This window comes from Lolium rigidum, chromosome 1, assembly GCF_022539505.1.
Source record: "Lolium rigidum isolate FL_2022 chromosome 1, APGP_CSIRO_Lrig_0.1, whole genome shotgun sequence".
Lineage (NCBI taxonomy): Eukaryota > Viridiplantae > Streptophyta > Magnoliopsida > Poales > Poaceae > Lolium > Lolium rigidum.
In genome coordinates, this window is record NC_061508.1 from 27,578,939 (window position 1) to 27,605,664 (window position 26,726).

At 40.0% G+C, this 26,726-nt stretch overlaps 1 protein-coding gene across 1 annotated transcript in view; it reads left to right on the forward strand.

Moving 5' to 3' along the window:
- Window positions 1-212: 212 nt before the first annotated feature.
- The window catches only part of LOC124670142 (obtusifoliol 14-alpha demethylase-like), a 31,931-nt gene continuing 5,417 nt past the window's right edge, over window positions 213-26,726 (forward strand). Inside the window, exon 1 of the mRNA XM_047206646.1 lies at window positions 213-686. Coding sequence (XP_047062602.1) covers window positions 213-686 — 474 coding nt within the window. The remainder of the gene's footprint in view (window positions 687-26,726) is intronic.

Consider the following 26,726-nt stretch of genomic DNA (forward strand, 5'->3'; position numbering starts at 1 on the left):
TTAAGAAACTTTACATTTATAATTACTATTCTTAATTAATTCTACGCATTGCATCAAGTTTTTCAATACTTCATTTTATTTGGCAGCTTTTTCATATATTTAGGATTTAATAGTATGTGTACATTGACATGATTTATCTTTATAATTAATCAATAAACTTCAAATTAATGATATTTATTTTCTCTTAGTGTCAACTTGTCGCCCCTACAGATATGGAGTTAACAATCAGCGCTGTGTGGTTCTCCCTGGCGTTTTTTGCCGTTACTGCAATAATCACCAAGATTGCAAGTAGAAGAGTTACATTCGATCATGTACGTACACGACCACCTCCACCTGAGGTAAAGGGTATCGCTGTTGTAAGACTGTTACCTACCCTGCGTACAAAGGGCCCTGCCGCCACAATGCATTACCTGTACGATAAGTTTGGCAGTGTGTTCACAGTGAGTTTTCTTTGGAAAAGAATAACCTTCTTGGTTGGACGGGAGGCATCCGGTATGTTTTTCGGAGCACTGGATTCGGAGGTTTCCCATGGAGATATATATGAGTTCACTGTGCCCGTATTTGGCCCAGAGATGGGCTTCGCTGTAGATTACACCACTCGAACGGAGCAGAATATGTTCTTTATTGAATCTCTAAAGCCAGCGCAACTGAGGAACCACGTCGATCCTATGCTTCAAGAAGTGGAGGTAAACATCGCCGATCATTGTAATTTCTCAGCACAAGACTTGGTTGAATTAATTTAGTACTCACTCCGTTGAATGTTAGACATCGCTGATTTAGTACAATTTTATACAAAATAAATAACTAACATGAACCGGAGGAATTATTTTACATGGGCTTGAAATAGTCCGTTGCCTCTACGTACTAGGTGCGTAGGTTGTTGTCCTTAGAACTTACTCCCTCCGTTCTTTTTTAATTGACTCGGATTTAGTACAAGTTTGTACTAAATTCGAGTCAATTAAAAAGGAACGGAGGGAGTATAAGTTAGTAATTAGTCTACGTACTAGCTGCGTAGGTTGTTGTTCTTAGAACTTATTAGTTAGTTTAAAGTAAGATCTGTGAAACTACCATCAAAACAAGGGTGATCCGTCATTACATCTTGTTTCTCCTTTTCATGCAAAAAAAAGTATATATTAGTTGCAGTTTATATATAGCGGTTAAATAGATACCTTTTCCAGAAATCGCTATTATTGTGCACCATGCGTATGTGATCACTAGTAGAAAACATGACTTATGTTTGAAGATGGTCGAAGCTTTAGCACCGCTTATGCTACGAACCCAGACTAAAGTGTGCATTAGCACCGATTCAAGCGGCCAGGGCTTTAATATCGATTCATGCGGGACCTTTAGCACCGATTCATGACACGATAGCACCGGTTCGTCACACTAACCGGTGTAAAAGGCTTTCTAGGTTTTTTTTGTCTCCCCACGCATCCCACCCCTCTATCGCTTTTTTTTAGCTTTGTAAAATACAAATGAAAATTATATAAATTTTTAAAAATATAATCTTTTGAGATTCATGTACGATATCTAACCTACTATTAGGGGAAATTAACAAATTTGAATTTCGAACTTTTTGCCAAAAAAAAGTTTAGAAAAAAATGTAAAATGGCATTAACTTTTACATACGATGTCGGAAAAAATGTATAATATATAAAAATGATCACAGAAGAAAGTTACATCCAAATTTACCAGGATTTAGCTGGTTAGCCAATTTTTAGATTCTCAAAATTCCAAAGGGAAATATGAAAGCGGGAAAATTTTAGATTTTAAAAAAAATAAGAAAAAATGATTTTTTCAAAATTTTATATTTCTTTTGTTGATATTTCAGTTTTTTTATATTTTCATTGTTTCGCATTATTTTGTAATTCTTGATTTTTTTAATTTTTGTTGTTTTTTAATATTACGTGTTTTTAATTAATAATTGAATTATGCATAAAGATTATTTGAAATTAATTGTTGCTTATTATTATTTAATCACTGTTGCTTATTCTTAAAATTATTTGGAAGTCAAAATAAAATCACGTGTTATCAAAATCTAAGGGTTAATACAATTAATAGCATACTATTATCAAGGAGTTGCGAGCGTAGTTTTGAAAGCGTGTATTGAAGGAATAGAGAAATTCAGCGTGGTAAGGGTGAATTAGTGTGAGGATGGGTGACAAACCGGGAAATTTGACCATGAGTATGTACTTTGACATGAGAATAGGGGTGATTAGAGTGGAAACTGTCAAACAATTTGAATATCCGAATATAAAGAAATTTAAAATTTTTGAAAATTAAATTCAAAAAAATTCAATTTTTTTCTGAATTTCTAGCAAAAATTCTACCGGACCTTTAGCACCGATTTGTGGCTCAAACTGGTGCTAAAGGGTCCTCCAAGCGCAACACCTGGTCCGGACCACGTGGAACCCCTTTAGCACTGGTTCGCAACACAAGCGGTGCTAAAGGGGGAGCCTTTAGCTCCAATTGCGTTGCACCGGTTGTGCAACCGGTGCAAAAGGCCCTTACATACCGGTGCGAAAGACCCAATTTCTACTAGTAGATCCTAGTAAAACATTGTGCAAAATGTAGTGTACAGGTACACATTATGGTACTCCCTCCGGTTTAAATTAATTGACTTTAATTTATCTACATACGAATGTATCTAGATGCATTTATTGGCTAGATATAGCCGTATCTAGATAAAGTAGAGTCAATTAATTTAGATCGGAGGAAGTATTTAAGTATATTTTACTATCATTTTAGTCCGTGATTTTTTTTACTCTTGGGTGCATATGTTTCCTTTATTTTAAAATGCATATTAATACATTTTAAAATGTCAAAAAACTCTAAACAAAAAATTCACGTGTACATCTTCACATGCTAGATGGGAACAAAGTCTTTTCGTGAAAAATCGACTTATCGTTCAGGTTGTGTAAAAAAGGCGAAATTTGGTGCTAAAAATAAGGCTTTCTGTGAGACATATTTTCTCTTTTTTACATTGACCAGAAAAACTATGTTTTTCGCAAAATTATACGAACATACATAGATGATCGAGATGTATATGCGAAATTTGTTGTTGTATTTTTTGACGACTAGAAATAAGTTTTTGGGTGGAGTGAGAATATGCATCCGAGTGAACCAAATTGACTTCCGCTTTCATAGTAAAAGTGAAAAAAAACTACGGTTCATACACCATTTTACGGGCATAGGAGCTAAATGCCCTTGCATTGCTACGGTGTAAAAAAATACAGAAATATGATATGCCACTAAAGTAAATAATATAATTAGAAGGGTGTGATATTGTATAATCACGGTTTGTTATGAAATAATTAGAGATAGCTCTAGTTCTCTCTGACCTCCTCCCGTGTCCCTCATCTTCTCTCAAGTTACGTATGACACTTGGTGCTTTTGCTTCCCACCATCCTCTTCTCCCACATTTTCTCTAACCATTGCATCATTGGCAATGTTCAAAATTTGCAAATCCCTAATACAGCAAATCATAATCATCATTAAGGCTCGTGAAGCAATTCGTTTGTTAAAAGACTACCACAAATGATGGAAAAGTATACATTCTATAACACTAACAATAATAAAATAGGAATGCCTATGTCTTTATTGGATTAGTTTTTGTACAAAAAAAATCGAACAAATTTAGAAAAAACTTTTGTGTTTTAAATACTATTTTCATCTAGAACAACAAACTATCTTTTTGACTGGAATATATAAATATTGAAAAAATAATTAAAATGATGTAACAGATTGTTCGTCCACTGAAAAAATTTAGTGATTGTTTTGAAAGTAAAAAAAACGTAACCTTGGACATATTTGAACATCAAATCGATGATCCTTGGTATGAACTGGATTAGCTCATTTTGTGTCTGAGAATTTAGTAATATGAAAATCATTACAGAGGTTACATGACTTTAATATATGATACATAAAAATAATATAATTAATTTCACATTTTGTTTTTTAGGAGAGAGATGATCATATTATACATTTTTAAGAAAAGGAAGCACATAGATTCATTACTAACAACCAAACCAAAAACTACCAAAAAATCACAACACCCCTATACTTTGTTGGAAGCATATAAAATGTAGGTACGCGGCGAGTGGTGTTTTGAAACATGGGGGCACATGCTTCATTTATTTTGAAATATATCTTACACATATTTTTAAATTTTAAAAATATTGAAACCACAAATTCAAATGTACATGTTCACGCGCTACGCACTCACAAAGTCGTTTTAGGAAAATCGACTTGTCACATGACATGTGTACAAAAGACAATATTCAGTGTTGAGAATAAGGTTGTTTACAAGATAAATTTTCTCTTTTTTACGTAGATCACAATTTTTTTCATGAAACTCGGTGAACTCACATATATTATGGAGCTGTACATGCAGAATTTTTTGTAATTTTTTTTAAACACTTCCAAATATAATTTTTTTGGTGGAGCAAGCATATTCACCCAGTGCCGAATTGAATTTCTAGGTAGAACAATTCTAATGGGTTGGATGTAAATTGGCCGTGGCTATTATATGCATGACTAGCACAAATGCCCGTGCGTTGCCACGGGACACAAATTTTATTTTTAACTACACATATATAAGGGATAAATAACCACATTCTTTCTAACAAAGAACTTCAATGGAATCATCTTTGTCCACACTATGGTTTAACTCTATTCACCGACTCATTGTAGGCACATGTGTTCATAAAAAAAATCAAGAAACTGGGCATCCAACGATAAAGCAAAAGTATTGTTATATTTTTTCTACCAAGTAGTCACATAAATCTCGTTCCTTGCATAAATATATCAATTAAAAAGCAACATTAACAACACACGGTCTATTAACAGCTAGACCCTTAATTTAGGCCATCATGAATTTCCACTTTCTTGCCACTTCGGGCACCACCAAGCACCCACTTGATTCTCTCCCTTCTTGATTATTTGTTGCACATCTCTTTCCAAACACCACACTGCAGGAACTCAAAGACTCCTCTTACTTTTTTTCTTCATCCTATCAATATTCTATGTCATTATCTTGCAAAGTACTTTTGGGAGATTAGAATAATTTAATATCATCATGATTATAATCAAGCAAAATTCAGTACCTTCAGTTATTTTTTCAATTACATCCCAAAGTATTAAGAAATAGTTCATGCCTCATACAGGCTTGAAATATACTACTCGATAAAATTATATAAGTATATCATACTATATAGTAGCCTTAAAAAATCCATTGAGATTCCTTGACACACCAAACTGATTACTTCACAAACTATGTGACTCCCTCCATAGTACATATTAGATTCAAATAAACAAAAACTTATATGAGGAAAACAAAAACTAATAAACGAAATTTATCAGAAATATAAATTATGATGTAATAAAAGGAAAGATAAGTTCAGGTCTGTTTTTCTCACTGTCTTATGTTATATCGTTAGTATCTAAAAAGGCACATATTGTGTCAGCTTCATGAAATCTATTTGGCCATGATACTACGATGGAATTGCAGAAAACCAAGAGAATCTAAAACCTGACAGTTGATGTTATGCCATTCCAGTTACCTTGTCTCTTCAATCCCATTACTTTCTTTATCAGCTTCTTAAATGCTTGAAAGAATCAGTGACTCAATAATTCACATCTGATAATCATTACATAGCATAGGTCACAACAATAAGTTACAATATATGATCGATTGCAAAATATGAAAGAAGACGGAACAACATGCCTTATAAGCTTCGATCATTATGCACATACTTTATCATAGTAGTCATGGAAGAAAATGTTTGATAACACAAGAGTGAGGTGGCTACACTATAAGACGGAGCATGTGTGCATCGCTTTTCTTTAAAGGAAACAAAAATACTATGCAGAAGAGAAGACACTTATCTCTTGAATTATAATTCCAGAATGCAATGCAACCATCTTCTTGACGACGTCTCTGTTCATCTTCTTGACAGTGTTCGACTTCGTCCCCTTGTTTTGAACCATGGCTGCTGCATATTTGCATAAAAAATATAGGGAAACTTCTAAGTAATAATTCACAATGGTCAAGTTGGCTGATAAGTGTGATTGTTAGATGTGGCCTGGAATTCACTCGTCTACCTCTTTCTACTTGACGCTCCCTCCGGCCACTGGACATCATCCATGGAAGCCGCCGGCCATAGAGACAAAGGATCTCAGGTTAGCAAGCCATCAACAATTTCATTTGGTATGTATGATCTCGGGCGCTATCGGCAGCTGAGGTGTATACCATCTCCCCATTAAGCATCTCAAATGCATATGACTAAGCAGATGGGTTATTCTATGGGGTAGGAACAAACCCGAGGAAAAGGAAAAAAGAAATTCAAAATTGGCACCAGTATACCTATGCTGATAGATTAACAAAATGAGCTATCATCTGCATAGTACTTTCATGGTAACCCAACAAGCAAATGAGTAAGAAAAATCATAGTTGAAATGGAAACGACACAAAAACTAACACACCATGGACCTAACCTCCAAATTCTTCTGCCCCAAATCAAAACCAGAACACGCCACTACGGGGAAAACTCAAGATCTACTCGATATTTGGACAAACAACGGGAATATTACGGACTACCAGATGGCGGACGGGACTCGGTGACGACCTAGCCTTGCTCGGAGCCCCAACACGATATATTTAAACTTACAACATCCACTGATGTTCTAAATTATATACCATGGAGAGCAAATTTAGAGGGCTAGCTTAAAACTGAATCAAGTGGAAACATACCGGGTCAACGTTGAGGTACATATATCTTGAGGACACCCTGCTACACGTCTTCAACTTGACAGAGGAGGAAGCCGTACCATCTGATTCAACCTGTATTTAGTTTAACAAATATTCAACAACAAAAAACAGCACTGCTCAGTTTATAAGCATCTGAAAAATCTCAATACTGCAGAAGTACTATAAACAGATTTAGACCCTGCAAGTTACTAAGTCCTAATAGGTTATCTGCAAACAATTTCCGCATCATGTTCGAAAGAATTATCAGTACATAGATGAAAAAAACCAAATCACAGGTACACAATTTAAGTACATGTCCACCCGCGAAAAAAAGTACATAAGCAAAGGTTTCAGCTGTTAAAAAATAGATATTTGGTTAGGACAATGCATGTCCATGAAATAATCGACATATTAAATAATCATTTCAGTAGGAAATGCACACCAGTTATTTTGATCAATATACTTCATGATACATCACCCGCTTAACAGAATCAATTTTATTATAATCAAAGTTTCAACCAGATGTTATCTCCACATGGTTTCTACAAAATTTCCATTTCTTAATCAAAACCTGATATTGGAAATTACAACCTTCTTAGTTTGCCCATTATAAAATAAAACATGATTCAGGCATCAGTCCAAGGATTCATGCCTTAAGAGAAAACAAGTAACCTCCTCACAAAAAGAACTGTAGTAACCAATTACAGGAAACATACTTGTTGGCATGAAACTGAATGGTGCCAGGCAATGTTCCGGCAGATGGAGCTGCAAGTCTTCATTAGGACATGGTTGTTTCCTGATTAGAAATCTGTTACTTGTGATCTCAAAGTAATCTAAGTATTCTTGGCATATTGCCGCTGTTTCGGCAGCTCAAACAGAATCATGTTCTACAAGGAGGAGATGCCATTAGATTAGAGGATATCACAAATTTTGCAATGCGTCAGGTTCACTATGATATAAACACCAATTTTATCAATTAAGTATCTCACATTAATTGCAAATAGAAAACTGAACGTTTTAAGTGCTAGTTGTCTAAGGGAAATTATCATGCTGCTCATCCGCTTCGATGGTTAAATTTAAATCACACTATATAACTCTTAGGTCACCCCTATAATAGATAATCCGCAAATCTCGGCTCATTGCCAAGGAAAAGGATGCCAAGAATTAGCTGCAAACAACATGAACTAACTGATCTTGGATGGTTCCAGGAAATTATTAAAACTAATGTAGTTACAGTACCAAAGAAAGCATCAAATTTATCTCCTATAAAGTTTCACCTATTAGGAGAGTAGAACACATGATAGCAGTGCTAATAAATAAATATTTTCTTCTCAACCTGAAATATATAAGCATGCATCGTCCACACGAAGGAAGAGACATGAGACTTATGGTTAAATAAGAAGTTAAGAGAACTTTGTTTAACTAACAAAACTAAAGAACATGTATCATTGCCTTCAGGTCACTAAACGTTAGAAATTTGAAAAGGCATAATCATTAAAACTAAAGAACATTTGCTGGTTCTTTGGTTGCCCAACAAAAGTATATCCTAGAATTGGCAATGCAAAGCCATTGTGTAGACATATATTCTTGACAGCGGGAAAAAAAGAGTAACTAAAATTCCACAAGTAAATATTTGTTCGTAAAGTGGAAAGAGGTACAAAATGAGGAAACTTCCTATCACAGAATGTGTAGTGTAAAAGGTAGCTAAATGATGTTATGCATAAGCATAAGAATTAGCAAAGCCTTTTTCGTACCTGATCATAAATTTACAACCCATAAAAACAATCATCAATCTATTTTATATAAGAAAATGAAGAAACAAGACCGGTAGGATTTATATACTGATCATTGCAAGGAAAAATGTTGAGGAGATGGCTACCTTGTGAAAAGAGGTTGAAGGAGGAGAACGGTCAGGTCTTCGACGAGATGGAGGCTCCTTGCACACGTGCATCCTAAGCCTGTATCACTACAATCTCCGTTTGTATGCATCAACTGGAATGAGGTCCTCAAGAGGAAATCTGAATTGGGATGATGTCCACTGATTCGTACCAGTGGTTGACAAGCTGTGCGCCTTGGTGAGCTTCCACATCCATATACTGGTCGCATCGACAGGAGGCGCGAACACCAGCTTGGCATGCTTGCAGTCCTTCGGTCATGGGCGGCAGGCATGTGTCTAGCGGCGGCCGATGCCTTCGACGTCATCCCCGCCATCGCGATTTCTAGGGTTTCCTCCTGCATTCGGAAAAGGGTCAGTTGATTTAGACGGAATCAGGGGAAGGGGGAGAAAAACACGCATAGACGAACCATACAGCAAGACCCGTCCCTGTCCCCATGGCCATGCTCCACCGAGCCCACCCCATCTCTATGGCCAAGATCATCCATCCCCGTCCCCCATGGCCGAGCTAATTCCAATCCCGCATCCCCATGGTCAAGAATTGGAAAAAGGATCGATCTGCAGATTGAGAATTGTGTAGTTGAGATCAAAATGTCGGGCCACGGGGGTACCGCACACTGTGTTGGAAACTTGGAACAGCAGCAACCCAGCGGAGCTCGATCCGATCTCCTCCCGCTAGCCAACTACAGCCGTATTTCACCCTCCGCTGCTGATTTCTCCTCTGTACCATCTTTTCATCACTTTTCCGTCCATGGTCTGCAGTTTTTTTTGGTGTCGACGTCTTGGACTCGTAGTAGTAGGGATCTGGTATAGGCTTATGCCGCTCCCCGCCGCCATGGCTCACCTGCTGCGGCCTCCACAAGCGACCTCGACCCAGCGCCGCCACGGCTGGTCCCTGCCTCGTATCCGGAGGCTCTCCCGCGTGTGCACCGCCCGGAGCTCGCGCCCTTATTCTCTTGATTCCAGCCGATTGCGAACACATCGGGGAGGAGGACCGTGTAGGTGTGGAGCAGGATTCGCGCCGCGGAGACGCGCGCGGCTCTCCTTTCCGACGTGGCCAGACCACCGTCGCAGCCGCACGTCCCGCCGTAGGTCCGGGAAGCTCGAGAGACTCCCATCGCCGCCGCCATAGCCAGATCGTGTGGGCAGCTCAACGGCGCCGTTCGGATATTGGGATAAGAAGTTGTGGCGTTCAGGTTTGTTCGGGTTGGGCAAAAAATAAAATGAGCGAACCGGTACGATGACATTTGACAGTACAGATTTGGTAGGAGGGTAAAATAGTCAGATGAAAATATGTAGGACGAAATTTCTGGCCGGAGGAAACAGAACAAGTTCTAGAACAACATTTAGAAAAAACTTTTGTGTTTTAAATACTATTTTCATCTAGAACAACAAACTATCTTTTTGACTGGAATATATAAATATTGAAAAAATAATTAAAATGATGTAACAGATTGTTCGTCCACTTGAAAAAATTTAGTGATTGTTTTGAAAGTAAAAAAACGTAACCTTGGACATATTTGAACATCAAATCGATGATCCTTGGTATGAACTGGATTAGCTCATTTTGTGTCTCGAGAATTTAGTAATATGAAAATCATTACAGAGGTTACATGACTTTAATATATGATACATAAAAATAATATAATTAATTTCACATTTTGTTTTTTAGGAGAGAGATGATCATATTATACATTTTTAAGAAAAGGAAGCACATAGATTCATTACTAACAACCAAACCAAAAACTACCAAAAAATCACAACACCCCTATACTTTGTTGGAAGCATATAAAATGTAGGTACGCGGCGAGTGGTGTTTTGAAACATGGGGGCACATGCTTCATTTATTTTGAAATATATCTTACACATATTTTTAAATTTTAAAAATATTGAAACCACAAATTCAAATGTACATGTTCACGCGCTACGCACTCACAAAGTCGTTTTAGGAAAATCGACTTGTCACGTGACATGTGTACAAAAGACAATATTCAGTGTTGAGAATAAGGTTGTTTACAAGATAAATTTTCTCTTTTTTACGTAGATCACAATTTTTTTCATGAAACTCGGTGAACTCACATATATTATGGAGCTGTACATGCAGAATTTTTTGTAATTTTTTTTAAACACTTCCAAATATAATTTTTTTGGTGGAGCAAGCATATTCACCCAGGTGCCGAATTGAATTTCTAGGTAGAACAATTCTAATGGGTTGGATGTAAATTGGCCGTGGCTATTATATGCATGACTAGCACAAATGCCCGTGCGTTGCCACGGGACACAAATTTTATTTTTAACTACACATATATAAGGGATAAATAACCACATTCTTTCTAACAAAGAACTTCAATGGAATCATCTTTGTCCACACTATGGTTTAACTCTATTCACCGACTCATTGTAGGCACATGTGTTCATAAAAAAAATCAAGAAACTGGGCATCCAACGATAAAGCAAAAGTATTGTTATATTTTTTCTACCAAGTAGTCACATAAATCTCGTTCCTTGCATAAATATATCAATTAAAAAGCAACACTAACAACACACGATCTATTGAACAGCTAGACCCTTAATTTAGGCTACCATGAATTTCCACTTTCTTGCCACTTCAGGCACCACCAAGCACCCACTTGATTCTCTCCCTTCTTGATTATTTGTTGCACATCTCTTTCCAAACACCACACTGCAGGAACTCAAAGACTCCTCTTACTTTTTTTCTTCATCCTATCAATATTCTATGTCATTATCTTGCAAAGTACTTTTGGGAGATTAGAATAATTTAATATCATCATGATTATAATCAAGCAAAATTCAGTACCTTCAGTTATTTTTTCAATTACATCCCAAAGTATTAAGAAATAGTTCATGCCTCATACAGGCTTGAAATATACTACTCGATAAAATTATATAAGTATATCATACTATATAGTAGCCTTAAAAAATCCATTGAGATTCCTTGACACACCAAACTGATTACTTCACAAACTATGTGACTCCCTCCATAGTACATATTAGATTCAAATAAACAAAAACTTATATGAGGAAAACAAAAACTAATAAACGAAATTTATCAGAAATATAAATTATGATGTAATAAAAGGAAAGATAAGTTCAGGTCTGTTTTTCTCACTGTCTTATGTTATATCGTTAGTATCTAAAAAGGCACATATTGTGTCAGCTTCATGAAATCTATTTGGCCATGATACTACGATGGAATTGCAGAAAACCAAGAGAATCTAAAACCTGACAGTTGATGTTATGCCATTCCAGTTACCTTGTCTCTTCAATCCCATTACTTTCTTTATCAGCTTCTTAAATGCTTGAAAGAATCGGTGACTCAATAATTCACATCCGATAATCATTACATAGCATAGGTCACAACAATAAGTTACAATATATGATCGATTGCAAAATATGAAAGAAGACTGAACAACATGCCTTATAAGCTTCGATCATTATGCACATACTTTATCATAGTAGTCATGGAAGAAAATGTTTGATAACACAAGAGTGAGGTGGCTACACTATAAGACGGAGCATGTGTGCATCGCTTTTCTTTAAAGGAAACAAAAATACTATGCAGAAGAGAAGACACTTATCTCTTGAATTATAATTCCGGAATGCAATGCAACCATCTTCTTGACGACGTCTCGTTCATCTTCTTGACGAGTGTTCGACTTCGTCCCCTTGTTTTGAACCATGGCTGCTGCATATTTGCATAAAAAATATAGGGAAACTTCTAAGTAATAATTCACAATGGTCAAGTTGGCTGATAAGTGTGATTGTTAGATGTGGCCCGGAATTCACTCGTCTACCTCTTTCTACTTGACGCTCCCTCCGGCCACTGGACATCATCCATGGAAGCCGCCGGCCATAGAGACAAAGGATCTCAGGTTAGCAAGCCATCAACAATTTCATTTGGTATGTATGATCTCAGGGCGCTATCGGCAGCTGAGGTGTATACCATCTCCCCATTAAGCATCTCAAATGCATATGACTAAGCAGATGGGTTATTCTATGGGGTAGGAACAAACCCGAGGAAAAGGAAAAAAGAAATTCAAAATTGGCACCAGTATACCTATGCTGATAGATTAACAAAATGAGCTATCATCTGCATAGTACTTTCATGGTAACCCAACAAGCAAATGAGTAAGAAAAATCATAGTTGAAATGGAAACGACACAAAAACTAACACACCATGGACCTAACCTCCAAATTCTTCTGCCCCAAATCAAAACCAGAACACGCCACTCTGGGGAAAACTCAAGATCTACTCGATATTTGGACAAACAACGGGAATATTACAGACTACCAGATGGCGGACGGGACTCGGTGACGACCTAGCCTTGCTCGGAGCCCCAACACGATATATTTAAACTTACAACATCCACTGATGTTCTAAATTATATACCATGGAGAGCAAATTTAGAGGGCTAGCTTAAAACCGAATCAAGTGGAAACATACCGGGTCAACGTTGAGGTACATATATCTTGAGGACACCCTGCTACACGTCTTCAACTTGACAGAGGAGGAAGCCGTACCATCTGATTCAACCTCGTATTTAGTTTAACAAATATTCAACAACAAAAAACAGCACTGCTCGGCTTTATAAGCATCCGAAAAATCTCAATATCGTGAAGTACTATAAACAGATTTAGACCCCGCAAGTTACTAAGTCCTAATAGGTTATCCGCAAACAATTTCCGCATCATGTTCGAAAGAATTATCAGTACATAGATGAAAAAAACCAAATCACAGGTACACAATTTAAGTACATGTCCACCCGCGAAAAAAAGTACATAAGCAAAGGTTTCAGTTGTTAAAAAATAGATATTTGGTTAGGACAATGCATGTCCATGAAATAATCGACATATTAAATAATCATTTCAAGTAGGAAATGCACACCAGCTTATTTTGATCAATATACTTCATGATACATCACCCGCTTAACAGAATCAATTTTATTATAATCAAAGTTTCAACCAGATGTTATCTCCACATGGTTTCTACAAAATTTCCATTTCTTAATCAAAACCTGATATTGGAAATTACAACCTTCTTAGTTTGCCCATTATAAAATAAAACATGATTCGAGCATCAGTCCAAGGATTCATGCCTTAAGAGAAAACAAGTAACCTCCTCACAAAAAGAACTCGTAGTAACCAATTACAGGAAACATACTTGTTGGCATGAAACCGAATGGTGCCAGGCAATGTTCCGGCAGATGGAGCTGCAAGTCTTCATTAGGACATGGTTGTTTCCTGATTAGAAATCCGTTACTTGTGATCTCAAAGTAATCTAAGTATTCTTGGCATATTGCCGCTGTTTCGGCAGCTCAAACAGTAATCATGTTCTACAAGGAGGAGATGCCATTAGATTAGAGGATATCACAAATTTTGCAATGCGTCAGGTTCACTATGATATAAACACCAATTTTATCAATTAAGTATCTCACATTAATTGCAAATAGAAAACTGAACGTTTTAAGTGCTAGTTGTCTAAGGGAAATTATCATGCTGCTCATCCGCTTCGATGGTTAAATTTAAATCACACTATATAACTCTTAGGTCACCCCTATAATAGATAATCCGCAAATCTCGGCTCATTGCCAAGGAAAAGGATGCCAAGAATTAGCTGCAAACAACATGAACTAACTGATCTTGGATGGTTCCAGGAAATTATTAAAACTAATGTAGTTACAAGTACCAAAGAAAGCATCAAATTTATCTCCTATAAAGTTTCACCTATTAGGAGAGTAGAACACATGATAGCAGTGCTAATAAATAAATATTTTCTTCTCAACCTGAAATATATAAGCATGCATCGTCCACACGAAGGAAGAGACATGAGACTTATGGTTAAATAAGAAGTTAAGAGAACTTTGTTTAACTAACAAAACTAAAGAACATGTATCATTGCCTTCAGGTCACTAAACGTTAGAAATTTGAAAAGGCATAATCATTAAAACTAAAGAACATTTGCTGGTTCTTTGGTTGCCCAACAAAAGTATATCCTAGAATTGGCAATGCAAAGCCATTGTGTAGACATATATTCTTGACAGCGGGAAAAAAAGAGTAACTAAAATTCCACAAGTAAATATTTGTTCGTAAAGTGGAAAGAGGTACAAAATGAGGAAACTTCCTATCACAGAATGTGTAGTGTAAAAGGTAGCTAAATGATGTTATGCATAAGCATAAGAATTAGCAAAGCCTTTTTCGTACCTGATCATAAATTTACAACCCATAAAAACAATCATCAATCTATTTTATATAAGAAAATGAAGAAACAAGACCGGTAGGATTTATATACTGATCATTGCAAGGAAAAATGTTGAGGAGATGGCTACCTTGTGAAAAGAGGTTGAAGGAGGAGAACGGTCAGGTCTTCGACGAGATGGAGGCTCCTTGCACACGTGCATCCTAAGCCTGTATCACTACAATCTCCGTTTGTATGCATCAATCTGGAATGAGGTCCTCAAGAGGAAATCTGAATTGGGATGATGTCCACTGATTCGTACCAAGTGGTTGACAAGCTGTGCGCCTTGGTGAGCTTCCACATCCATATACTGGTCGCATCGACAGGAGGCGCGAACACCAGCTTGGCATGCTTGCAGTCCTTCGGTCATGGGCGGCAGGCATGTGTCTAGCGGCGGCCGATGCCTTCGACGTCATCCCCGCCATCGCGATTTCTAGGGTTTCCTCCTGCATTCGGAAAAGGGTCAGTTGATTTAGACGGAATCAGGGGAAGGGGGAGAAAAACACGCATAGACGAACCATACAGCAAGACCCGTCCCTGTCCCCATGGCCATGCTCCACCGAGCCCACCCCATCTCTATGGCCAAGATCATCCATCCCCGTCCCCCATGGCCGAGCTAATTCCAATCCCGCATCCCCATGGTCAAGAATTGGAAAAAGGATCGATCTGCAGATTGAGAATTGTGTAGTTGAGATCAAAATGTCGGGCCACGGGGGTACCGCACACTGTGTTGGAAACTTGGAACAGCAGCAACCCAGCGGAGCTCGATCCGATCTCCTCCCGCTAGCCAACTACAGCCGTATTTCACCCTCCGCTGCTGATTTCTCCTCTGTACCATCTTTTCATCACTTTTCCGTCCATGGTCTGCAGTTTTTTTTGGTGTCGACGTCTTGGACTCGTAGTAGTAGGGATCTGGTATAGGCTTATGCCGCTCCCCGCCGCCATGGCTCACCTGCTGCGGCCTCCACAAGCGACCTCGACCCAGCGCCGCCACGGCTGGTCCCTGCCTCGTATCCGGAGGCTCTCCCGCGTGTGCACCGCCCGGAGCTCGCGCCCTTATTCTCTTGATTCCAGCCGATTGCGAACACATCGGGGAGGAGGACCGTGTAGGTGTGGAGCAGGATTCGCGCCGCGGAGACGCGCGCGGCTCTCCTTTCCGACGTGGCCAGACCACCGTCGCAGCCGCACGTCCCGCCGTAGGTCCGGGAAGCTCGAGAGACTCCCATCGCCGCCGCCATAGCCAGATCGTGTGGGCAGCTCAACGGCGCCGTTCGGATATTGGGATAAGAAGTTGTGGCGTTCAGGTTTGTTCGGGTTGGGCAAAAAATAAAATGAGCGAACCGGTACGATGACATTTGACAGTACAGATTTGGTAGGAGGGTAAAATAGTCAGATGAAAATATGTAGGACGAAATTTCTGCCCGGAGGAAACAGAACAAGTTCTTCCTTTTTATATAGTAGAGATAGAGATAGAGATTCTAGGCACTATAGGAATTGTCCATGTGTCCTAGGTACTGGGCGAAGGCAGAAGTCCTCCGGGCGAAGAGTTTGTTGTGAGCACGGTCACGGCAAACCCTGTCATCTAATTAGGTTATGGTAAAGCACTATTTGCCAGGATCTAGCTCTCTCGGACCGGCTCACCACTACAGGAATGACGCAATGCGCCAACGGCCGCAAAACCTCGGCGTAACAACATTGGGCCATCGGCGTAGGCTACGCCGAGGACCGCTCTCGTCGTATCTCCTTGGCAAAGGTCCTCTTCAGCAGAGCTATATGGGCCATCGGCGTAGACTCGACATAGCCCGTATACGACGAGGGTCAGCGTCTAGACCCTCGACGCAGGCCACACCATCCATTAACTTCAAAAACTCAATTTTTTTAAGGTCTAACATGGATCATTTTAACTCTAACTATACTTAATCTTAGATCTAATTACACGCATTTAAAACTTCTCAATTTGGTCACCCATCCTCACATTACTCTAGCCCTAGCACGCTTAACATTTTGGTTCCTTCGGGTTGAGCCTCCATGTAACAAACGCAACATTGCAGAATTTTTTGGAGCTGTACATGCAGAATTTTTTGTAATTTTTTTTCAACACTTCCAAATATAATTTTTTTGGTGGAGCAAGCATATTCACCCAGGTGCCGAATTGAATTTCTAGGTAGAACAATTCTAATGGGTTGGATGTAAATTGGCCGTGGCTATTATATGCATGATTCTAGGCACTATAGGAATTGTCCATGTGTCCTAGGTACTGGGCGAAGGCAGAAGTCCTCCGGGCGAAGAGTTTGTTGTGAGCACGGTCACGGCAAACCCTGTCATCTAATTAGGTTACGGTAAAGCACTATTTGCCAGGATCTTTCTCTCTCGGACCGGCTCACCACTACAGGAATGACGCAATGCGCCAACGGCCGCAAAACCTCGGCGTAACAACATTGGGCCATCGGCGTAGGCTACACCGAGGACCGCTCTCGTCGTATCTCCTTGGCAAAGGTCCTCTTCAACAGAGCTATATGGGCCATCGGCGTAGACTCGACATAGCCCGTATACGACGAGGGTTGGCGTCTAGACCCTCGACGCAGGCCACACCATCCATTAACTTCAAAAGCTCAATTTTTTTAAGGTCTAACATGGATCATTTTAACTCTAACTATACTTAATCTTAGATCTAATTACACGCATTTAAAACTTCTCAATTTGGTCACCCATCCTCACATTACTCTAGCCCTAGCACGCTTAACATTTTGGTTCCTTCGGGTTGAGCCTCCATGTAACAAACGCAACATTGCTGATAATAATACGATATCAATCATATTAACGCTTAGACTGTGATATCACAACTCTTTATTATTTTGATTTTAAAAAATTAAATAAAAACCATTGGTTAAGTAGTAATAATCTTTATGGAGGATGCAATCATTAATTTATTTTAAAATATATATAATTCCGAATTTCTTGCAAAAATTCAAATAAACAACATTTTTTGAAATAAACAATAGTATTTAAATAAACACCAATGGTTAAGTAATAATAATCTTCCCGCTTTAATATTTCTATTTGGAATTTTGAGAATCTAATAAAAAGCGAACCGACTAAATCATGGTGAATTCGGATGTAACTTTTTGAGACGATCATTTTGCCAACTTTGTATGTAAAAGATAATGCCATTTTATCGAAAAATAAACTTTTTTGCAAAAAAAAATCAAAATTCAATAATTTCCCCTAATAGTAGGGTGAGTAACATATAGGAATCTCAAATGATTTTATTTTTAATTTTTTTTATCATTTTCTCCCATTCGGTTAAAACTTAAAAAGGCGATCCAGGGGGCATGAAGGGAAAAAAGTTCAAGCAATGCCAAGGGTGGCCGCCGGCGTAGATTAAAAAAAATGGGAGGAGGATATGCCGAGGGCAGTCCTCGGCGTATCTCTAACACCGTGAAACACTGTTACGGCCTAGCTTTGGAGGGGCGCGTGTCTAGGCCTACCCGGCTGCCGGCCGAGGTACACTGAGGGTTGCTGTTGCTGTAGCGTTGCCTACGCCGAGGGCATCGCTACGCCAATGGCTCTCTTGGCGGGCTGGCCTGGCCGGGCCATACGTCAATAGCCCCGACTTTTGTCCGTCGACGTATCAGCAGGCCATCGGCGCCGTGCATCATTCATGTAGTGCACGGCGAAGGTTTACTGGAAGACACTATTGAGCTCTCTGTAGAGAAAACATGGAAGACAGACTACGTGTGGTGATGGTGCTTCTAATAGGGGAACACACCTCATAGCTTTGTCATGAGCCTCTAGATCCACCATCGGCAAATGAACGACTGTGGGCCCAACTTGCCATGTGTAAGATGAAAATAAATTAGCAGGTCAAGTGAACGGTGCAGGAGGCATCAGAAATGAGGATGGTAGTAAATTAAAAATGTAATCTAGCTGTGCAACAAAAATGATAAATAAATTGAAGACACATGGATGAGGTTCATGAACCATTGCAAATTAGCACCTTAAGAAGATAAAATGGACTCTTTGTTCAACCGCGGCAAATGGTTGAGGGGGTGGAGAAGGCACTAGGTCCTGCAGGCGGTGATGCCCTGGACAACGGATGTATCTATGAGGTACTCCCTTCTTTCTTGGATGCCTATAGTTTTCTGTTAAAGTGAAACTTCTTAAAGTTTCATAAATTATATACAAAAAATATCAACATGTAAAATTTTGAATGCACATAATATGAAAAGATATTTTATGATGGTTCTGAAAATATTAATTTGGGATTACGAATGTTGACACTTTTTTCAATATTGTTGGTCAAACTTTGAGAAGTTTGACTTTATTCAAATATTATAGGCATTCTATTTTGGGATAGAGGGAGTATCTAACAGGGAAGGAAAGCACCTTCTTAATAAGGCCATATTCGCTTTCGCATGGTTTGAGGGGGATTGGTATTGTTTGAGGAGGATTAAATTCCATCTAAGTCAAATTCTCCCCAATCCCTCCAAATCCAACCCAATACACTTGAGAAGTGTATCAACCGAACAAATCTTTACAGGGGTTCATGCATGGTTAGTAGGAGGGCGCCATCGGGAATCAGGACACTCATGACATGCTTGTTGTTCATAGTGGCGGTATCAATTATGCTCAATGGCGGAGCTGGTATAGAACAATTGGGTGCAAATGAACCCAGTACTTTCTGAAAATCCTTCACTAAATTAGGCATGCCAATGATTTTTAACGCAAGATTATACCTTAATCAATAGATTTGTGCTCTAGCTTCGCCACTGGTTATGCTTTGGAGGAGGAGAAGAGATGTGATTGATGGGAATTTGCTCGTAAATACTTCTAAAATAGGGATGGGGTATAGCGGAGCACCAATAGGGCTTCCCACCGGACTACTTCCACGCCACACAATTGATTATATCTCGAGTTTGCAATTGGCCAACAGGAATCCCTCTGAACTTTTGCATGCAGTGGTTGTGCCAAATGAAAATTTATTGCCCAATAACTACTCCCTTGATTCATGGAAAATATAAATGCTAGTGTCATGCAATTTGCCTCCACGGGAAGATTTTTTTCCACTCCACTTTACTTTTGTTGCATAAAAATTGTGCTTCCATGGTAAATGCAATTTTCTGTGTTTTTATTGAAGAGTTATATGTATATGAAAAATTTACCAAAATCATCATAGTAATGCTTCCATCCACCATAGGTTCTTCCAATGTAATATGAATTTTTTTTGTAAAAATAATGCATTATTTTTTACATTCATGTAACACATGGTTCGAATTAACATGGATTTGCTTCTAAACTCTAGAGTTATCAATATTTTCTCCTATTGAATACAAAACTTTCTTTTGCATGGATACAATATTACAAATTCGAATCACATTTTGAGCTTGAGCTACTTGCTTCCATTAGTTATGCTACTTGCCTCCTCCTTGCTCCCTTTTTTGCTTCCATACAATAAAATTAAAGCAGCACATAGGTCAAGTTATGTGCCATCTAGGCACAATGCAGACGCCATCGTGGCGGTGGTGTCCATGATTCGTTCTGATTTTAGCATGCTTCCTTCCCGTGCTTCTGTTCTATGGTGGCCGTGGTACCGTGCAACTGTCGGCGTGCTTCCTTCAAATGCCTATGACAAATTTTGTCCATGCTTTCTTTCAATGGTGGCCGTGCATCATCAAACACTAGTAGGAAAAGCCTCATCAGTGGCGCACCAAAAAATGATTCTGTGGCGCATGGGCGGTGCGCCACAGAATTCTCGCCACAAAAATAAGGTTTCTGTGGCGCACCGGCCCATGCGCCGCAGAAAGTCTTATTTCTGTGGCGCACCGGCGGTGGTGCGCCACAGAAACTTATTTCTGTGGCGCACCGACGGTGGTGCGCCACAAAAAAAAAATTTGAAATTCAAAAAAAATGGCGGCCAGATCTAGATCTGGGGCCGCCTAATATTTCGCTAGAAGGTAGCCGGAGGTGGGTGGCTGGGTAGGTGGGTGGGTGGATGAAGGAGGAGGACGGCCGGAGGAGGAGGAGGAGGTGGTAGTGGTGGTGGTGGTGGTAGAGGAGGTGGAGGTGGTGGTGGTGGAGGTGGAGGTGGTGGAGGTGGTGGTGGAGGTGGTGGTGGTGGTGGTGGAGGTGGTGGTGGTGGTGGCGGTGGTGGTGGTGGAGGAGGTGGTGGAGGAAGAGGAGGTGGTGGTGGAGGAGGTGGTGGAGGAAGAGGATGTTGTGGTGGAGGAGGAGGTGGTCGCCGGAGGAGGAGGAGAAGGTGGTCGTCGCCGGAGTAGGTCACCGGAGTAGGAGGAGAAGGAGGCCGGCCGGAGGAGGAGGTCGCCGAAGTAGGAGGCCGGCCCCGGAGGAGGTGGTGGTGGTGGAGGAGGAGGAGGCCGGCCGGAGGAGGTGGTGGTGGTGGTGGTGGAGGAGAAGGAGGAGAAGTGGAGGAGAAGTGGAGGAGAAGTTTGCATCCAAGGAGAAGAAGTGAGGAGAAGTGAGGAGAAGTGGAGGAGGGCGGCAGAAAATTCAAATTTTGGACGTTAATTCTGTGGCACATGGGCACTTGGTGCGCCACAGAATTTTTTTTTTCTTTTTTTTGTATTTTGCAGCAAAAAAACTTTAACTGGCCGTAACTTTTTACTCTTTTTGAATTTGGAGATTCTAAAAATTGTCCAACCGGGTTTTCGGATGTAGAATTTTCGTGGGATCATTTTGATATATTGTGCGTCTTTTTTCGAGTTCGTATGCAACCAGAAATCCAGTTGATGATTTTTTCACACAATTTTGCAAAAAAAAGTCGAAATTTATGTTTGTTAATTTTCAGTGGTAAAAGATGACATAATACATGGGCATCTTGATGGAATTTATTTTTTGAAATTTCTATCTATTTCTTTCATTTTTTACAGAGGTAAAAAAGGCGATCCGAGGGGGGTGGAGTTGCGTGGGGAGCAAAAAAAACTTCTGTGGCGCATGGAACTCATGTGCGCCACAGAAATGTGTAATTTTTTTGGCGCACCATCCCACGTGCGCCACAGAAAGTCTTAATTCAGTGGCGCACCAGGACCAGTGCGGCACAGAATGTCTTATTTCCGTGGCGCACGTGGTCCTGTGCGCCACAGAAGTAGTGAAACCAATGATTGGGACTGGCCCCACCAAGTTTCTGTGGCGCATGGATTGTTGGTGCGCCACAAAATTAAGCTATTTTTGTGGCGCACCGTGTCTGGTGTGCCACAAAACAACTTTCTGTGGCGTATTTTTGGGTGGTGCGTCACAGAACTAAGATCCACCTATAAGGCTTTTCCTACTAGTGAAATAGTGGTTGTACGGCATGGAGAGAACAATGCTAGAACATGGATGGAACTTAGAAGAGGGGATTAATTCTGACGTAGCTAAGTGGACAACGGGAGACACCATTTCGTGCAGCCCTTGGCCGTGTTGTTGTCGCTGCGAAGATATGTAAAGATTAGGGAATCAATCTTCCTCGTGCCTGCAGGAGGACGTGCAGTTGACGTGCCTCGTCAATCGACGAAAACTTGGACTATGAAGGGAGAATGGGGGCGAAAAAATTGATAGCGACATTAGGTCGCATAGCAGTAGGGCAGCGGCCGAGTGAAACCTTGATTGCGTCATGGCAGCCCGCCAGCCCAGGCATGCCCGGCTCCTGGTTCCCGGCTAAGTTGGATAGGAACATATGTTGAGATTGGAGACGGTAATGCCGTATATGGTGATGGAAGTGCCACTGATGTTGTCTGCAATGGGAGCCATGGCCACCACCGCTGGGTAGAGTACGGATGGTGAAAACATGTTGTTGCCACCGTCAGATGAAATAGGGAGTTGGCATGGTGCTCATGATGGGATCTGGTGGGTTACTATTTTTTTATGAATTCAGAGCATTCATTGATAACCAGACATGATTACAATCACTCAAAAGGGTTAATTCACGAAAACCTCCAGCAGTCTGCGCTAGCTTGCTTTGCACACAAACAAGACATAAGATTTGCTTCACGCTCTACGTGTTAGCGTTTCAGACATCTCTAAAGAGCACTAAGCTCCCAGGGTTGCCGGCGTCCCTGGTCGCTCTGCACGTCGCTTTCACGGGATGGGTCCTACTCGCGGTGGTCGGTTCACTTCTGCTCTGAATTGGGTTCGTTTGACTAGAGCAAGTCCAGCACTCCCGCAGACCAAGCTCCGGCGCCGTGTCCCCACTCGATTCTCTGGCCTAAATCGCGCTGCCGCTCAAATCTAGCTGCTCCCCTGCCACCGCGGGCGCGAACCCTAGCGCCTCTCCTTCCGACGGCCGGCGCAGGAAGACCGGGATGTGTAGAGGACGTACCGTTGGTTCCCTCCACGAGCCTGCTGCACCCCAGACCTGCTGCCTCCACGGCCTTCTGCAAACCCGGCAACTGGCGACCCGACCCAAACAGTCCAGGGCAAGGCAGCCCTGCTCCAGTACCGGACTGCTCGCCGTAGAGCGCGAGTTCCAGGTCATCACAAGGTTCGATTTGAGGATTTCGTTTGTGGAAATACACCGCAGCAGGGAGGAAGCTAGACCCAATTCCAGGGACAACAACCTTGGCATGGGACGGCGACACAGAAGCCCACGCCTCAATATCCGGCAGAGACTGCAGAAGTGACCAACCACACCTGGGGAATTAGAGAGGTGGGTGGATTCCGTTGTATACCAGTCAATGTCGTCAGTGTCCGCCGTGAAGGCAACAACTGTAACGACAGCTTGTTGGTGTCTGGTTGTGGATGAGGCATATGCACATGCAGAGGCATTGAAGGCATAATGGATGGAGCTGGGGAACGTCTCCAGATTCCCAAGGTTAGCATTCTCAAAACTTATCTCTACGTCTCCATATTTGGTACCAATTGACACTGCATACCATGCTTAAAATTCATTTGAATGATAAATTTGTCACCTAACAGTTGTCTAATTTGTGAACTAGAATTACGATTCAAACTGATATCTAATTGTTATGGAACTATCACTGTAGGAGGTGATTACTGAAAGGTAGATAAGGCCTCAACGAATTCTGTATTTGTCCGAGCAGCCATTGCTCTACGAAAATCCATTATACTGCAATTGGAAAATTACTTGGGTAATTGACTAATCTTGAATTCTGAAAAATTAGACATCAGGAGGTGATTACTGAAGGTAGATAAAGTCTCAACAAATTCTCTATTTATGTGAGCAGCCATTGCTCTAGGAAAATCCACTATACTACAATTAAAAAGTCATACTTGGGGTAATTATCTAATCTTGAATTCTTTTTGGTTTAATTTTTCAGTCATATGCATGTGTACATATGAGTGCGCTCACATTTCTTCAGTATTGTCAGTATAGAGCAGGAGGTTTGTTCCCTGGGTAATGTCGAGACTCAGCCAGAATCATGAGTGGCGTCGGAGATACGATGCCTCGAACTGTGGTGTGGGATAATGTCCTACATGTGAGCGATCTGAGAGGGCAATGGATGGCAGCCGACAGATATAGTCGATTTCTCTATCAGGAGTTCGGGAAAGTTGCTAGGAATCTCGAACACAACGCTGGTGCCACAATGTTGCTAGGTTTCTTATTACCTAGCGCCACTGCTGGCGGTGATTCCAAATGAACATCAGATTTACCTATGGTTGTGATTGAAAGTTTACCGTTGCCAAACATGCCTTTTCCTCGTGGCAACTACCGCTGCCACTGCAACGAGGCCTGCAATGCGGTTCTACGTTGCACAACTCTAGATACTCCCTTGTCATTTTGAAAAGAAAGTACTCCCTTGTGGTGGTGAGTCTGGCACCGTTTAAAAATTCATCAACGTGCAGTAGACGCTACTTTTAGTTTGGAACACACACATACTGCTTCGTGATGCAATAGGTTTTACTACAGAAAAAACATACTACGAGGTCATCTACCACAATGCAATGTTGCCGGCAAGATGGGTGTGCATATATTTTTTCTAGAATACAGTGGTGTGCATATATAAGACCTACACCGCTCTGAATCTTGATTGAGAATAATGCTAATTACGGATTACAACCTGATACTAAGTTTCATGAGACGTATTTTTTAGGCTTGGCTTGAAATCTGTCAAAACTTAAAATTTCTCCTGGGATATATAAATGCTATGGACATCAAAGAAGAAATGGTTGACTACATTTTTTGCATGTAAAGTTGCATTTCTTCGGGACCAATTAGACAAGTTCAATTTGAAACAAGCTATCCATTTGATGTGTGACTCATTTTATATACTTCCAAAGTGTCTATCATCTTGAACGCCTTCTATATTATGAGTGTTTACGAAATTTAAGTTACCTTTGAGCGTTTAGTGATGCACCCCTGATGCTTTTAGCTTTTAATTAGGTGTTGAACATACATATATACTCGCGTTTTAGAGTGTATGATTGAGGTCTGGACTTTTGTCTGTTGCAATGAAAACAACATCAGGTAAACCTAAGTGAATTATACATTTCAGTCTGCACTAAACTCCACAATGGTAACAGTTTACACCACTACCAAAGCTATGGTCTATATTAATCATAACATTGATCTGTACTCACTTTATAACTGCATTTTTTTGTAGTGGATCACTTGTTCCTAAAAGGAAGACATGGGCCAAGATCATAACGAGTTCCTTTCACCGCTAACAAAATTTTATCATCTGAAAATTTCTTATATTGAAAATAAAATATTGGCATATGTTTTTTACTAACATTTCTAGGGGTTGCTGCTTGGTTTAACTTTGTGCAAAAGTGGAGACTAATCCTCCATAGGCATGTACCTGCAATCTGCAGATGGAGCATCGGATATGTGATTTCTTGCTCATCTAATCTAACGTGTCAGGAAATATGAGCTCTCTTAATTGTATATTATGGTATGTACATCTAAAACTTTTCAGAGCTCAATTGTCTTCCTTTTTCTTCATAAGAATCTATTCTGTGATGTTAAATTTTGTATTGTTCAGTCTACTATATTTTTTCTTACAATTCATCTCAAACATTTAGTACTCTATATGTTTCTATACGCCCATATCAACGGAAAAGGTATAGTTTCATTCTAATAAGTGTGGGAACAATCAAATCACTAACCAAATTCTAAGATTGATCTGATAATTTCATAACTAAAAATTTACTTCGGAAGGATTTGGGTGTGAGACCTGCTAAATCCTTATTCATGCATATACATGCCATGTGTGCTCAGTTGCATTTTTAATAGACACTTCATAGTTTCATAGATCAATATGGACCATTTCCCTGGTTTCAGTTTGTTGAAAAAAAAAACCTATTTCGGTGCGGGAACCTACATTTTGTTGCGCCTTTGGTTGCATCTTCCGCGACATGTGCTGGTTTACTCCTTGTGGTAATGGTTTGTGTTCCATGCCATATATACATTGACCGTTTACAAATTATGGGCCTGCAGATTAGCCAAACAATAGTGTGGTTTAGTAAAGTAGGTTGTAAAAAGATGCCAAAAAAGAAATTAGTTTAGTTTAGAAATATTCTTATTGAATGGCAGCAAAGTAAAATTTTATAGTCAGAAATACTCTATGTGAACCTCCTTAATAAATAACACATGAGTCACTCAGACAAAGAGTTTGTCTACTTTACCGAATTTTACTTTTTTTGCATTATTTTTAGATATCCCAGACTCATTCCATTTAGTGCAACATAACAGTTTGTTGTCAGTTCATTATAATGTGCGTAGATTATTGAAAAATATTTTCTATCAATTAACCGTCCCATCCCAGGATAACTTTTTGACCTTCAAATTTGTCTGGAAGTTTTATGTTTGCATAAATAGTTTTGTTCTATAGTATCACACCACCAATTACACAATAAACTTCATGGATGTTAAT